The 16,155-nt window shown below is 33.8% G+C and overlaps 1 protein-coding gene across 12 annotated transcripts in view; it reads right to left on the reverse strand.

The window, feature by feature from the left end:
* ADGRB3 (adhesion G protein-coupled receptor B3) overlaps positions 1-16,155 on the reverse strand; it is a 445,420-nt gene that overhangs the window by 257,276 nt on the left and 171,989 nt on the right. For 9 of the 12 annotated variants that reach the window (XM_063152983.1, XM_063152991.1, XM_063152988.1 and 6 more), the window contains exons 3-5: positions 8,624-8,734; positions 6,327-6,356; positions 3,255-3,416 (exon numbers count right to left, since the gene is read on the reverse strand). In XM_063152983.1, coding sequence (XP_063009053.1) covers positions 3,255-3,416; positions 6,327-6,356; positions 8,624-8,734 — 303 coding nt within the window. The remainder of the gene's footprint in view (positions 1-3,254; positions 3,417-6,326; positions 6,357-8,623; positions 8,735-16,155) is intronic. The other 3 variants (XM_063152987.1, XM_063152982.1, XM_063152986.1) reach the window with 2 other exon arrangements.

Genomic DNA, 16,155 nt, shown 5'->3' on the forward strand with positions numbered 1-16,155 from the left:
AAGAAAGATGCAGTTATGTTTTTTGTCAGGCCCTGTTGCAATAAGATAAGGGAGAGAAAAAAGGGAGGTAAGTAAAACTACTTTAGCAAATAACACCAGCCAAAGTATAGGATTTGAGAATACAAATGTTTGAAATGGCTTAGTGTATTGCTGCTCCTGCCATGTCTTGCTTTACCCATAAGCCTGGAAATTCTAGGCTACAACTAAATTTTGTGGCAAAAGGTGTTCAAGGCAATGGAGAAGGAGAAACAGAAGCTGAGATGATCTGCAAGCATGGAAATCCCATGCTCTTTCCCCTCAAGTTTTAGCTGTGTTAGAAATAATTCACAAAATTGAAATGAATACAGTAGCACTGCAATAATGGATCATGAGGTATCTCCACCTGCAAAAGGACCAGTGACAATAAAAATTATCTACGTTTTGTTGTCGACTATGCTGTACTTCTTTACAATAGTATTGGTCTGAAATAAATATAAACAACCCAAAATTATGTAAAAAGTGGTTCTTTCATTATTTTGCTTGGACTGTCAATCATACTATTTTGAAATTTAAATATCTATTCCAATACATACATATATATGAAGCTGGTAAATCCCATTTTCCAAATTTTCCAGGACACTGAGATCACAGAAAAATATGTTCTCTAACATCCCAGTGAGTATCTTGGACAGCATATAAAATATGTTAAAGTGTGTATAAAGAATATCTAAAGGCAATAGAAAAAATAGTCTGAAAGCTTTGCATTAGTATTTGCAAGTTTATCAGGTTCCTTTGAAGCCTGTGGATAGATGCATGAAGTACAGTAGGTCATTCTGCATGTTTTTAAGTTAAAGGGACAACTCTTTGATTAGGAAACATTCCAGCTCTCACAATGCCCCACATCCTTTTACTAATCATTTTGTCAAACATCTGTTTTAAATACACTAGTATACAGACTATGTATATATTTTTTTAATGGATGGACCAGGGATCAGGAACTTTGCAACTTTCTGAGTCAGGATACATAATAGAATGAGGACAGAGGATATTTGGGATAATAATTAAAGGAATGTTTGAAAAATTAATTAAGCAAGGCCTAGGAAAAGCATATTTCTAAATTGCTAATCTTGCACACTGCTACACGGTAGTGACCCTGTAGTCAGACAGAGAAAAACATAAATTAATAAGGTATTGTAGCTGCATGGAACAATATGCAAGATTAAATCCAGGAGACTGATTATTTAGGAAAGGTACCTCAGCATACATAGAGATTATCAAAATCAGCTGTGGTGAGCTGAAAAAGAAAATATCTTGGAATTGCAGACACTAAGAATTTGTAGCCTTTGCTACTGGGTATCTGGAAACAAAAGCTGTATCCTGAAGTGTGAGGATATAAGGAAACAGCTCCTTTGTGCCCTGAGAAATATGGAGCAGTGTTTTGAGGTGAGCATTGTTAAAGGCTTCTTTGTCCATAACATATCTAAGAATTAACTTTTTTCCAGTTTAAATTTGACAGCAAAGTAATCACCTTGGCTGTTGCATTACCTGTATTTTTTTGTTGTTGTTGTTTTTTGTTTTGGTTTGTTTTTGTATAAAAACTTAATATCCCTTTCTAGACAGAATGAAGATAAAATTCTGAAAATTAGTTTATTTAATCCTCTTCCATCCTCTTAGTTAATATTAATTAGCAAAAAATCAGGCAGAACTTATTGTGAGAGGTGGACTGTTTTCATGTTCATTCTTCACATAGTTTCAAATGAATATTTAAATCTATTTTTGATTTTTTGCAATGTTTGTTCATTTCTTTTACAGTTCTCCTCTTTCACTTTTTTTGGGTTTTTTTTTGGTACTTGAGAGTTCTTTTGCAGTATTTCCCACCTCTGGCACAATCCAAGCTACTCTAAATGTTTTAGAAATTCCTGCCATTTTGTATGGAAACACTTCCATGTGTAAAGTTTTACCACTTCTAAAGCATTAAAATTCAGCTCTAACTAGGCATTTCTACTCTGAAATATTATAGAATTTCATGTGAATTGATTAACTTAAGCATGATAGGAAACATTAGGTGTTGAGAGCAATTCTTGTTACCATCATGCATCATCTAGAGATAATCTTGTAAGCTGATTTTCATTACAGAGGCTCCCTAAATGCTTATAATGCTCATACAGAAACTGATGGGATCACATGCACTTCCCATGGGCTATTTTTAAATACACAGTAACAACATGAGGGTTGGATCCTACATATTATTGCTCATTGAGATACAGTCCAAAGAGTTCTCTGTGTATGACAATTTAGTTTACTTCAAAAATGTACTGAGCTTCCCCAGAAGCTGAAGATAGCTCACCACCCTCTTGGGATCAAATGTTCCAGAGACCTGAGGAATTTGTCCTGAATTTGTACTATACATACCATCTGAAGGATGGTATATAGTATTTTTCTTTTTTTTTTTTTTTTTTGCATTTCAGTCACAGCAGAGGAAAAATAATGTAGTCATGAGGCATATGCCTTCCCTCTTGCTTCCCATCATGGATTCCCATCACAGATCCACAGGTAGAGTCTAAAGAAAGATGTGCCCTTTCAGCAACTAACTTGAATATGCCTGTCTCTTCTCCTTAGTGTATAACTACTGCTGAACTCCAACGATGTCTAGATCTCTCAGACAAAAGGAGTAGGAAAACTGTGATGCAAGACACTGATGACCTTTTCTGTGTGTCAGATGTAAGAGAGTTACTGTTGTCTGATCTTTTTTCCTTTGATAGGTAGCTGTTGCCCTTTCTTGCCAGAACAATGTAAAGGGAAGTCCATGAAGACATAACTGTGCATAGAACACTGTCTGGCCCATTGCCTGAAAGAGAGTATTCTAAATGGGAAAACAATTGCAGTGTCAAATAATATATGTTAACCCACCCTCTTAATTAGTCTGTGCTCCTTAATGTATTCATTATCTGGATTTCTTCCCTAGTTTGTCTTTGTACTCATGCTACCTTCTCTTTTCTGAGTGAAAATTAGAGAATATAGACTTTTTGAAAAAAAATATGAAACTGTCAGTAAAAAAGGTGCTCTTGTTCCATATCTTGACTGTTCTGAAAATAAAAATAATAACCTACATGAAAAAAAAAAATCACAGGTGAATAGAATTACAGTTCTCTGCTTTAATTGAAAGGCCCCTATGAAATCCATGTTAATAATAATTAAAAAAAAAAAAGTTTCAAATTCTTATCATTATACAGTTCAAAAACATCCACAATTTATTTATTGGCTGCTAACACTACCTGGACAGAGGGCAGTGTTATTGCAAACCCTTGATTCTCTTAAAGGGCCGCTGCAGTGTGTCCCGTAAGGTGATACACAAGTTCTGGTTCGCACCTGCGACCCTTGACCACAAGTAACTGAACACGTACTCCACTGGGCCCACTCTTCAACACCAGATTCACCTGTATTCAAGACAACAAACAAACATGAATATAGACATAAGTATTAATGACACAGCTTGTTTGGTTTGGTTTCTTTTATTTTTGCTGAAGCTCATTATCGTCAGCTCTTATAAATCAAAGAAAAAGGTACTACACCAAAATAAATATTTAAAGGTTTATGGAGTAAAGCAGCTGTGAAAATGTGCAATGAATAGAAAACAAGGACACCTAAGATGCTGCAGTCACAAAACGCCTGTCAGAGGGAAACACTTTGATGTCTTAGCATCATTTACAACTTTATGAGAACTACTGCCCTTCAACACTTCAGAAACAACACTACCCTCAGGATTCTGTAAGAACATAGACAACTCTTTTTACATAATAGCAAAGGATTTGTCTTTGATATTTATACTTATCCCTCTAGAATTAAGGCTCAGTAACAGTTTAAGGAGCCCTACCAGTAAGGGAGTTCCAATGAAAAAAAACTCAGACAATCAGTCCCTAATGTCTTACATTTTCTTCAGCAGAATCATATAGAATTTGAATACAGTTGAATACAGAATTTGAATAAAGTTCCCTGACAAAGAAAATATTTTGTTTACTAAACTTTAACCTGAAATGCGAGATGGAAACTTTGATAATTTACTGCATAAATTTATTCCTTGCTTTTGACCTACAGATATGCTAAATTCTTGGGTGTACCAGACCTAATTAGGGAAAGTAATACATACTACTATGTTCAAAATTATCAGATGTGATTTATTAATACTGTATATTAGAAAAGAGGTTTTTAAAAAATTCTGAGAGATAGAATATTATATTTTTATTTTTTGAAAACAAGTCATGCATAACATTTTCTTCCATGGATGCTCTGGAAAGAATGCTTGAATTTTGAAAGAATGCATGAACAGCTATACACACAATTGTGGAATTCCTTTCCCAAAGGAATTCCTGTTCAGAAAAATAAATCCCTTGAGTATTCTCAGAAAGCAAAAGCAAAAATAATGTGAATATACCTCACTGAACAATTTGAGTAAATAATTGTGCATTGATGTTTAGCTTCTTCTGTTAAAATTCAGAATGTAATGTAAAATGGCAGCTGAAATCCTTACTGCATGCTTAATTTTTTAGTGTAAGTCCTTTTTGAAACAAATTGGACTTTCTGTTTTAAAATCAGTGGCATGATAAAATCTGCAGACTTGAGGGGCTTGCTTGAAATTTCAGTTATCTCAGTATACTTCTAGTCTTCCAAAAGTTCTGATACTGATCACAGGCGAGGGACTGTCTGCAAAGCAGGAATATTCTGGTGCTATCTTCCAAGAATGCACTAAGTGACATGCTATTTCTTCAAACTGTGCTTTGTAGCAAGAATCTGTGAATCTCTCCAAGCTGTCTTTTTTTGGTTGTTTTTTTTTCCCCAGAGGTCAAGCAGGAAGACTTTGCAAAATGATTGTTTCTGCTAGACTTCTAAGATTCAATTCTGAGGCTATTCAATTCTTTAAAAAAAAAAAAAAAGTGCTTCTTATTCAGTAAAAAGACAGAATGCATTATAATTAGCACACAAATCCCTCTGTTTTTAATAAAATTATATGCAATTCTAAAAATTTCTACATAAAACCACAAAATTATGAGCTTTCTACACACAAAAATTCACCAGTGATTTTTGTAGTTATTTTCTTTATTTGTTAGGTGAAAAAAATGAAAAAAAAATCACTGATTATTGTTTTAATAGTTCTTGTGACATGAATTTAGCATTTTGATTAGGCAGCTAGATGGCTTAGGTTCAGGTTAGATGACATAACATGCTAAATATATTGAATATGTATGTGGACATTAACAATTATAAAATATGTACTATAAGCCCTATATGCATGGTAGAAAGACGTGTATTACTGTGGGTTTCTAGGCCAATACTTTTTGTCTTTTCCTACATGTTTGAAGTTTGACTTTGCCTTTGTTAAAATTGTTTAGATAAAAGGTCAAGCAGAAGAAAAAGTCTAAACTATATTTCTTGAGATATTCCTCATTATGTAAAAGAGTTATATATACTCAGTGTAAACAATCCATTATTCAACACAGACATATTGGCATTACACAACTAATAAAATAAGGAAATTAAAAATAAAAAAATATATATTAAAGTGATAAAAATGTTACTCTAAACCCTTGGAATATGATGGAAAATAGCAGCAACATGATTATCAGGCTGTAGTCAGACTGTTGTGTGAATGTATTGAGTGAATTTTGAAATTGGTATTAATTATTAGAAGTCCTGAGAATTTATGTACTGTTCATTCACAAAAAGCATAATTTCTTAATATACATCATCACATGTAAAGAAGGCTTAAACATTTGCTGGAGGAAGATCCTCCATATTAACATGCAGTGCAAAAAAGAGCAAAATGAAAACAAAATAAAGAGCACACTTATCTCACCAGCTGCTTTGCTTCTTTTTATACAATGCATTATGATTTGTTTTGGTAATTTTTAATTTTTAAGAGTATTTTATACTGTTTTCAGGATGATTATTCCTTGTTTTAAAAGACTTGAAAGAAGGAAAACATCTTTAAATATATATAATTTTTAATGTACCATTTTAACTTCAGCACATAAAACTACTTTCTATATTTTCTAATATTTTCTATAATAAATCCAGGTTAAGTACATAACCTGCAAATATATCTTCAATTGTTTGTTTTCCTCTTATCCACTCTTTTCTGAAATTAGAATTTTGAACAGGCTACTTTTTATTTACCTTCTTGTTTTCTGTTATTTGAGAACTCTTAAATTTTTATATCAATCATATTAAATCTATAATCTCAAATTATTTCCTAGCAAGCTACCAAACTCTTATTCTCCCCTGATGCTTGACATGTAAGAGGAAACATAACTTACTGTATGGAAGGCCTCATTGATCTGTGTAAAACTTACCTGCATTATACTCTCTAAATCCCATAACACCTAAGGGAAGGATCAGTCCAAACACATAAAATGACAAATATAGAACAAGAAATTATTAACACAGTATTTTTTAATAAATGTTTTTACTGCTTCATAATACTCTCCAAAACCAGAAAAATGCATATGTTAATACCACATTTTAAAACTCTTCAATTTCCAGCAAAATTTGGTGGATTAAGTCCACAATTCAAACAGTGGTTTGAATGCTTTTCATAAATCTTTTCCAGGACATTTCTCTATTGCTATCTCAGTGCCTTTTAAAAACATACAAATATTTTGTTGCACTTTTGTATCTGTTTTATTATTACACAAAATAAAATATCAAGGCTTAATATATAAAACCCCATAAACTCAATAACCAAAAACTAATAATATTTCTTAGTGGATAAATTAATGAGATAGATATGTTAGGAAAAAAACCTTATGAATCAGTTTAGGAAGATATCACAATCATTTTATTGCAAGAAAAATGAATGCATTACAGGTGAAGAAAATATGCAATGATCACTACAAAGGAAAAACAAAATGAAGATATGAAAATTAGTATGTCCAGAAAGAGCACAAGTATTACTTAAAATGTATTAAACTGCAGCATGGAAAATATATATTTCCCCAAACTCTGGCATCTAAATTTATATGCTCATACATCTCACATGCTTTCAGAACAGGACCTTGAAAACCAATCCTGTATAATTTTGAACGCTCATCTCCCACTCCACACACACAATGTATTGGAAGGTGATGGTATAAGGGCTGCACTTGTAATGCAGCTCCCTTAACACCCAGAATAGATGCACTGCAATGCATGACTAAAAATTATCAAATACAAGATTTGTGTGATATTATTAAAGTTTTAAGGATTTATGTGGGAAAAAACCCCAGATAATTTTATTATTTTTTGAGTAATTGTATGAATTCAAGAAGCAGCATAAAAGCAAAGGTGTTATTCTATGTAGTAAGCAACTAACATTATATGTCTGATCCAGGTATGTAAGTGATAAGTTCTACTTTCCTAAACAAAAACTGCATGGAGACCTAGAGAACTCTAGGCTCCCTTCTTCCACTGCATTTGCTTACAGTAGTATCTGGGAGTTAGCCATAAAAGCAATCCTATAGATTAATATGAGGGAAACAGACTTTTTCCTATTCTAAATTTGTTATCAAACAGATCTACACTGATTGGCTATACTTAGGTTGCTTAATATACCGATTTCTGCAAATCTGTTAAGTAAAGCACCCTACCACTAAGGAAGTCAACATGCAACATATCTAGAAGCAATTATAGCTCTTTTACTGAAGTGCATAAAAACTGGAAGCATTATGTACAACTGATGCAGGCATATATTCTAGGTTAGTTACTATGGGATACAGAGGAAGTTGATTCAAATCCATACAACAATTATGGGGCACAAGATTGTCAACTCAGTAACTTACTGGAAAGAAGTGTGTAGGGTGCCAATAAAGAGTTAGCTTTTACCAACAGATACATGGATCATTACTGAAGTCAAAATGGGCAGTAGTTTTGGTGTATGAGAGCTTAATTCAACTCACCACTAAAATTTTATTATTCACCCCAAAGACATCTGTGGTAGCTGTTGGTAAACAGGCTAATCAGGCATTTTTTTTTTAATTACTTCAGTTCCAGGTTTCCAATATCATCTTGGTATCTTTAGATAAAGAAGATGAAGTTGCTCAAACAAAATTAGAAAATATGTTTTAGATGAAAAACTGTTAGATAATTTGCACATTCAATTAAAATCTACTTACGGCCAATTTCATTTAGCAATTATGAATCTGGAAACTAGAGACCAGAGCATCGTGCTGGGCCAAAGATAGCAAATGCTGAACGCATGCACATTAAAGTCACCCCAGTAATTAATTAATTTGATAAAAGCCTAAAGCTGGAATTAGACATTCTATTTATAAAGAAATTATGAAGCATGTTCTTAACATCTTTGAAAAAAAGTTACCATGTCACAGTGAGCTGTCCTGTGTTTGTACATGTGAGACTGCTTTTACTACTAAAGAAATTCATGCTTACATTAAATGATTCAGTATTCACATTCACAGTGCATGTTTTTGCATGATCTATCTAACTCTTAGCTACTTTATTTATGGACTTTAACTGGTGAAAAAAAAAAATAAATGACTCAAAAAAAGTATCAGCTTAGAAAACTGACAAATATGCAGCAAAAGATTATGGAAACATGCAGTGGTCTTGCTAAAATTAACAACAGTAAATAGAAAAAATGTAACTGATGTATTACCAGTTTGTGCCATAAATTTAGCAGCATCAGCTTGTTCCTGAGGGACCCTTTTCTCATGAACAGATCGAGGTCGCTGACTTTTAATTGTATGATCTCCCATCATTCCAAATTCTAAAGACAGAATAAAGGTTTATGAAAGCTTGTGTGTAGACATTTCTCAAAAGTCACATACTGTCTCATGCAATATGTTCCTAAACATACCTGGAAGTTGCTGGCAAGAGTCAGGCAAGTGATCATGGCAGTTAACATCAACTTAACTTTGCTACACTCAGCTTTCAATAAATACTTAAATTTATGTCTGCAGATTTTCCAATATGATTTTATTTTATGAACCAACATTCAATGTAGTGACACATTCTATAAATCAGCTGTATGACATGGGACAAAACCAGTTATTCAAATGCAGACATTCTATTCCTTTATTTTAAATCCGTGGAAACCACACCAGAAAATGACTGTGACAGTGTTAGACATTGCTGTTCTGTGGCAGAGCCTGCTGCTCCTCCAGAGGACTTCTATTTCTGCACTCATCTTTCAGGCTGATGAAGCCTTCAACAGAGATAAAAAGTCATCTTTGGGAATGGTGGCAGTGGGAAATTATAATAATTTAGCCAATGAGCTGTTTAATTTTTTAGGTTGAATACAGCAGAACAAATGCTTGTGATCTGCTTCCTTCCTGAAACCTCTAAGTTAAAAGACTATAGTATTTTACTCTCCACATGGATTTTAATAGGGAAAACCCATGAAAAATCAGTGACATCAAGCCCCAGAGTGTGGGAGATGAGTGCTTTAGTTGCTTATCCTGTTATTAATGCTGTCATTTACCCACTCTTGTCCTGTGCAAGCCTCCTAGACTTCTACCTTAGCTCTACTTTTCATTTCTGTAATGAAATACAGAAAGTCTTTTGCACTTAGAGGGGGACTGCTGTATGTTCAGCACAGTTCCCTGTGATCCTCCCAGGCACACACAGCTGTCTGCAGCTCAGTGCTAAATATTCTGTAAAACAACACCCCAAAACCTGGGACTCTAATTCAAGAAGCACGTGCAGGGAAATGTGGGTTAGCATTGAAACTACTTCAACTACAATCACATAAAGTTTCTGATGAGGCAGAAGGTGTCTGAAACACAAGGAACACAAACATTAAAAAATACCTTTCTGCTGGAAGGTTACCTTGCAAATGCAAAATTCAAAATTCTCCCCAATTTGTAAAGGCATGAAGATAATAAAACTTACCTTTCTGCCTCAAAAACCACAAAACATTATATGATATGTAAATATCCCTAATAAATATTATTTGCAAATAAATTGTCTTGATAAATAATTTAAAACATTAAAATTTCTATTTAAAGAAACAATAAAAGGTAAACTTATTTTTAAGGGGTCAATCAGAAGCAAGAGGTTTTTTTCCTTTCTAGTAAACTATTCATGTATTTCTCCAAATTAGCGTTTCTTTTTGTAAATATTCATTACTGGCACCACTTAAAATATAAATTTAATTATTCATTTGAGAACAGCAATGCAGTTCACATTCTAAAGAGAATATCTGAAAATATAATTAATAAAATATATTTTGAGGATTAAACATTCAACATTTTAATTCATCCCAGAAATAAATATAAGATAATTAAATGATATATGTATATACACACATGCAAATATATAATATATATATGTATGTGCATATATACATATGTGTGTTAAAAATTCTATGAATAAATTTTTTCCAAAATACATATCTTCTCCAGCTTCTCTGATTTAAGACAGCTTTTGATTCTGTGGAAAATCTCTTATTACAATTAATATTCTAATGCAAACTGTGATTAGAATATTTTTTACAATTTTTACAAGGTGCAGTACAGATGACACATTTAAACTGTAATTAATAGCATGGCAATGGCAGGAGACTCTACACAGCTTCTCGCCTGAAGAGGCTGTCACAGCAAGGCATGTTTACTCTGAGTTTGCTGCCTGCATGATCTCTGCTTGTCAGGCAATTTAGAGGGTATGGCACCATTCTTGCAGAAGACTTAGCTCTAATTTTTTAGTTACAGAGTGCAATGATGGGAGACCTTTGCTAGAGGAAGGCTTTCCAGAGGCATACAGGGAGGTGGTGGATGGTCTGGTCCCAGTCCTGCAGCGTCTCTGCTGGGTGCGGGCACATGCAGTGTCCTGCAGGACAGAGACTGCTGCTGGAGAGGCAAAGGGATGTCTGGGAGATCAGTTCTCTGCATTGTGGATAATACCTGATGTAACCCCAGTCATAACCACGGAGTTACAAATACCACTCTGCATGATTATAATGCCTCGCTTTTTTCATTTTTCCACTTAAGCAACAAAATATTTTCAATTCACTTCAGCTATTGCTGATGGTCTTTGAGATGCACTTTTCAGCTAATCTCCCTTTGATATACTAAGCATTTATATAGCAAGTATATATTAAAGATAAATTTTTCATTACCCAGATAAAAATATTTTTATAAGTTTTATCAAAAAAATGGAACCAGACTTATGCAATGCTCTTATTTTCATATTCAGCTGAAGTATTTAACCAAATGCCACATGACAACAAAAGCAGTACCAGGAAATGCAATGTACTGGCATGGGTGAGACCTCATTAAAATTCAGGCCTCATGAGAGAAAAAAAAGGGTCAAGTGCATTTTTACAATGGGATCAGAAATGTCCACTTTCTGTGTATAAGTAGAAACAATGATCTCAAAATTGTTTAATCTAAGAAGCTTAAGAGTAATGCATTTTTATGAAACATTTTTAATATAATATATTGTTTAAGTTTGCAATAAACACTAAATAGAATGAAACTTCCCTTCATTTTCAGATCCTAGGTAATAAACACAGAAGGTGAACCCATTATGCTGTTTTTTTTCCCCTCAATACTTCTCAGAGAGGCAGTATCTAAATGCTGTCTGGGCTGGGAAAGCATTTTAACCCAAGTCAGTCTAGAGTATGACTAAATGGCACAGAAGTTTCAAGGATCTGTTTGTGTGGGAAAGGTGGTAAGAACCATCCTAATGTAGGCAATATTACAGCACACAGGTGTCCTGCAAGGTCAAGTCAGCCAGATTCAAGACCTGATATCTGTATATAATATTGGATATTTGAATTGACATTCTGAGTAAATTAATTTTTATCATTCTCACTCTTCTTACCTAGTTTTTGCTGCTGAAAATAAGTTTTCTAACCCAGAAGAAGGTATGTTTTTAGACATTAGTTCTGAAGATAATTTTTTTGGTGATGTCTGTCCTAAATTTTATTTGAGTGAAACAGGACAGTTCTTCTCTTCTTTTATCTCTAACATTGATATTAATCATATTGTTTCATTAAATACAGGGGGAAGGCAAATCCTTTCAGCAACAAATAGGTGCATGGTCTAATTCAGAAATTGACAGTGTGACTCTAAGTTAGGCCTGGAAACATGCAAGGGTTTTAAGCCTTTTTATTGCATTGTTAATGCTATAATCTACACAGCATGAAGATAAAAACCCATAAATATCTCAAAATGTAAATAAAAATGGCATTATGGGGACCCTTGAATCATTTTACCAGACCAAGACTTATAATAAATCATAACACATTCCAAACATTTGTGGTAGAAAACCTCAGGTTTCATTATCTGAATTAAAAGAATTTATTCTGCTGTCAGTGGCCCTTTGGTGGCTGTGGAAGCACGAGGGATCACTGCAATAGGATGCCTATGTTTTTGCTCCTCAGCTGCTCATAATGGATCAATACTTCATAGCATTTTAGTGATGCATACATTTTAATATGGATGTGATGTATCACTTGGTTAAACATTGGAACAGACTGCCCAGGGAGGTGGTGGAGTCTCCATCTCTGTAAGTGTTCAAAAATGACTGGATATGGCGCTTAGTGCTATGGTGTAGTTGGCATGGTGGTGTTTGGTCAAAGGTTAAAGATCTTGGAGGGCTTTTCCATCCAAAATGATTATCTGATTCCATGATTTCATTTTACATATAAGCTGAGGCATGTACTATAGTTCCATGCCTTCTTGGACAGAATAAAAAATTGCAATTCCAAAGTTTACAGTTTGGTATTATTTACAGCTCTTATCACTAGTCCCATTGGCTTTACCTTTATTGTTATGTTATGTTATGTTATGTTATGTTATGTTATGTTATGTTATGTTATGGGAATTTTTATTCCTATTGAGTAACCTTTTTAGTTTTTAGAGGAGAAGCTAAAATCTTGCGGCCAGTGTAGGTGTGCATTTTTAGAAGAGGAGAGAGGTGCCATGTGCTCTCTGTAGGAATAAAGAAGAAAAAAATCTGTTAACAGTGTAAAAATGCAAACTAGGACAACTGAGAAATACAAAAGAAAAATACCAGCTTTGCAGGGTTCTACTCACCAAGGCTTTGCTTTTTGACAAGTGGATATTCTTTGAAATTAAGGTAAATATCAAACAGATTTTAAGGCTATTTTATGATATTCTTAACATATATATTTGTTGCATATATGTCCTGTTAATCAGATGACATTATAAACCATGTTGGTCTGGCTTTTATGGCTATTTTTTACCATATTTCATGGGAACTTCAGAGGACAAATGTATTATGGTGTACCATCTACTATGAATTGTGCTATTTATGGTGCAGGACACACTGGCATTAATATAAAAAGCCTTTTTCATCATAGAAGTTGGTGATGACATCATAAATGAACTAAAAAAAAAAAAAAAAGTGGTTCTGAGACCTCTAGGGTTACCCCCTTAGGACACACACAATGCTAAGGAACTTCTGAGAGCTGCTGAGTGTCATCAGCTTGTACAGAACAAGTAGAGCAGTTTCCTGAAAGCTTTTCAAAACCTTAAAAGCAAAAAGAGGCAGTCAACTCCCCAAAGTGACTGTCATTTTCTTTCACCCACAATGCTCCAGCAGTGTGATTCATACTACCCTACCCACTCCTGACCTGTAACTAGCCAAACAAGTGTTTTCATTTACTCTTGACTGCTGAATGAACGAATAGGTCTTGCAGTCAAAATGTGCAATAATGCAAACTGTCTCACATGCAGTAGCATGGCATCCTAACACACAAATATTTTTCCCAGAAATTATGCAAAATGCTGATAGAAGTCCCAGGTGAAGGGGGAGGAGGAGAGGGGGAAAGGAAGAAAGAAGACTATGGAAATATATAAAGAATCAGTTTGTTTAAATCAAATTTTGGACTGCAATATTAACTAATATCAGTAGATCTGATCAATATCTGACTTCTCAGAGCATGAAAAAGTTTTCTGCACATTTTTTTAACCCATTTCAGAGGTTCTCCCACAAAGATACACAGCAGTAGCAGTACTTGGGGTTTCTCATCACATTAGCAACTGGTCAGTACAATTTCTTCTGGTCACTAGATGGCAGAATGTGTGTTGACTTAGAAGCACAATTTTGCATTGACTTAAGAAGCTGTGACTTTCTGTTACATTTTCATTATAAAATTATCTGTCATATATATACATAATAAATATCACTACATTGAAAGGATGGAGGAGTTTTTGTTTTCTTATTTTTAGTTATTCTTTTGTAGGTCTGAAGATTACTAAAACCCCAACAAAAAACCCAAAATGAATAAAACACGAATTGCAGGGCTTTTTTTTTTTTTTTTTTTTTTTTTTCTGGTTTTTCTTCCCCCCCCCCTCCTTTTTTTCCCTCTTACAGTAAGCCCTATGACAGAAGGAAATCTGAGGAGCGTTCTCACTGTAGCAGAGTACCCAGACCCCACAAGGAAGCACTTGTTCTCTAATGCTGCATTGGCAGGGCACAGAGCTTCAGGGCATTAGTGAATACCATCACTCTGCAGTACAGATTTAAGCTATAGCTTTCTATGGGAACCCCTTAAAATGATATTTCCTCATGAGGCAGGCAAGTTGCCAAAAGAGTAACGTAACTATTAGCTGAATTACATTTCCATGGGAACCTCTTCTAAGTGAATGTGGAAAACGTTCTTAAAACAGCCTTTGCTTACTTCCTACGTAGATCCTGGTCCCATTAAAAGTCCCCTTTTGGCTCTTCAAAACAGCATAGAAGAGCTTTGATCAGTTTCAAGCTGAATGGAATAATTTCTTTCAATAGAGTGAATTAAGATCTGAACTGAGCTGTATTCATGAAGACAGTGAGAAAAATATGCTAGTACTCATGAAAACATGGAAAGGATTTTATGTTAATGGAAATATGAAAGGCAAGAGCATTTGTACTAACACAGTATATTTTTAAATTGTACTAAATTATTGTATTTTATGAAAAAAAGACAGGTAAATATTTGTGAGAAATTAGATACAAGATTTCTTTTCTTTCACAGACAGAGATATCCTAATACATATACGTATGCATTCTTTCATCTCTCAAAAAATTAGGGAAAACAATTATGTATTCTAAACAGTCAACATATTGTACAAAGGTAATTAGTTTATATTCATCTCTAGGGAGACACATTTACTCCTAGGATATAACTTTGGATTAATACTACTGCTGGTATTTTTAATGACATAAGAAATGAAGTATTGCTGAATTAAAATATAAATGATAGCACAAATCCCAAGGAGCAAGTTTTTCTCATGACAATGCAATCTGCTGTCTCTCTGTGGATCTCTGCAGTGACTCTCTTGGCCAGCCATTATCTTTAGTGGGATCTGAACCTGTTTACTTATGGTTACAGATTTGATCAGTGAAGAATATCATAAAGATGTAATATTTCTTCCCTTTCAATGTGCAGAGAATGTTGAAACGGTGCAAAATCTATTATTTGCCTTCCTGGCCCCAATTGCTCATCACCATACACCTAGGCAGGAGAAACTGAGCATAAAAATCTGATAAAGTGACTCATACCTGTTCAAAATTAATGTAAAATGTCACCATAGCAGGTAGTGTGTTTTCACATGGGCTTTGCAGAATTATAACTAAGCAAAGAGGAAAAGGAGGGGTGGATGGAAGCCCGAACTGCAACTTAACCCCTTTTTATATCTACCAAAACTGACATTTGTAATTATCATGGCCAGGTAGGCAGAAGATGCTCTGTAGTTCACATTTTTCCCATTCAAATATTTCCCTAGTAATCCATCCCAAAATGGTTGTATTCAAATAAAATTAACAATACTGATAAAAGCACTTTACATTTTCAAGTTTAACATTTAATTCCTGTAAATTCAGCAGTATGTTATTCCCTCATGTTCCATACTGTTTTCTCAAAAGATTAATGAATACAATAACACATTAAAAAAGCAAAGTACAGGGGCTTACCTTTACAAATTTTTGTTTTTTAAAATGAAACATTTTTAATGCATTTTCTTGTAGTATTCTCATTATTTGAATGTTTCTACTATAATAACTTATTCATGTGTAGCCTTTAAAAATTTGAATAATTGTATAATAACAATTCTTCAGTATCTTCATTTCTTCTTTATATTTCATATTATTTTACTTCTGCATTAAATATTTTTCTTTTGCCATATACTGAATTAATTGAATTACTGATATGGTTAGCCAGTGGAGGAGTTATTTCAGAAT

This window comes from Melospiza melodia, chromosome 3 (assembly GCF_035770615.1).
Source record: "Melospiza melodia melodia isolate bMelMel2 chromosome 3, bMelMel2.pri, whole genome shotgun sequence".
Classification (NCBI taxonomy): Eukaryota; Metazoa; Chordata; class Aves; order Passeriformes; family Passerellidae; genus Melospiza; species Melospiza melodia.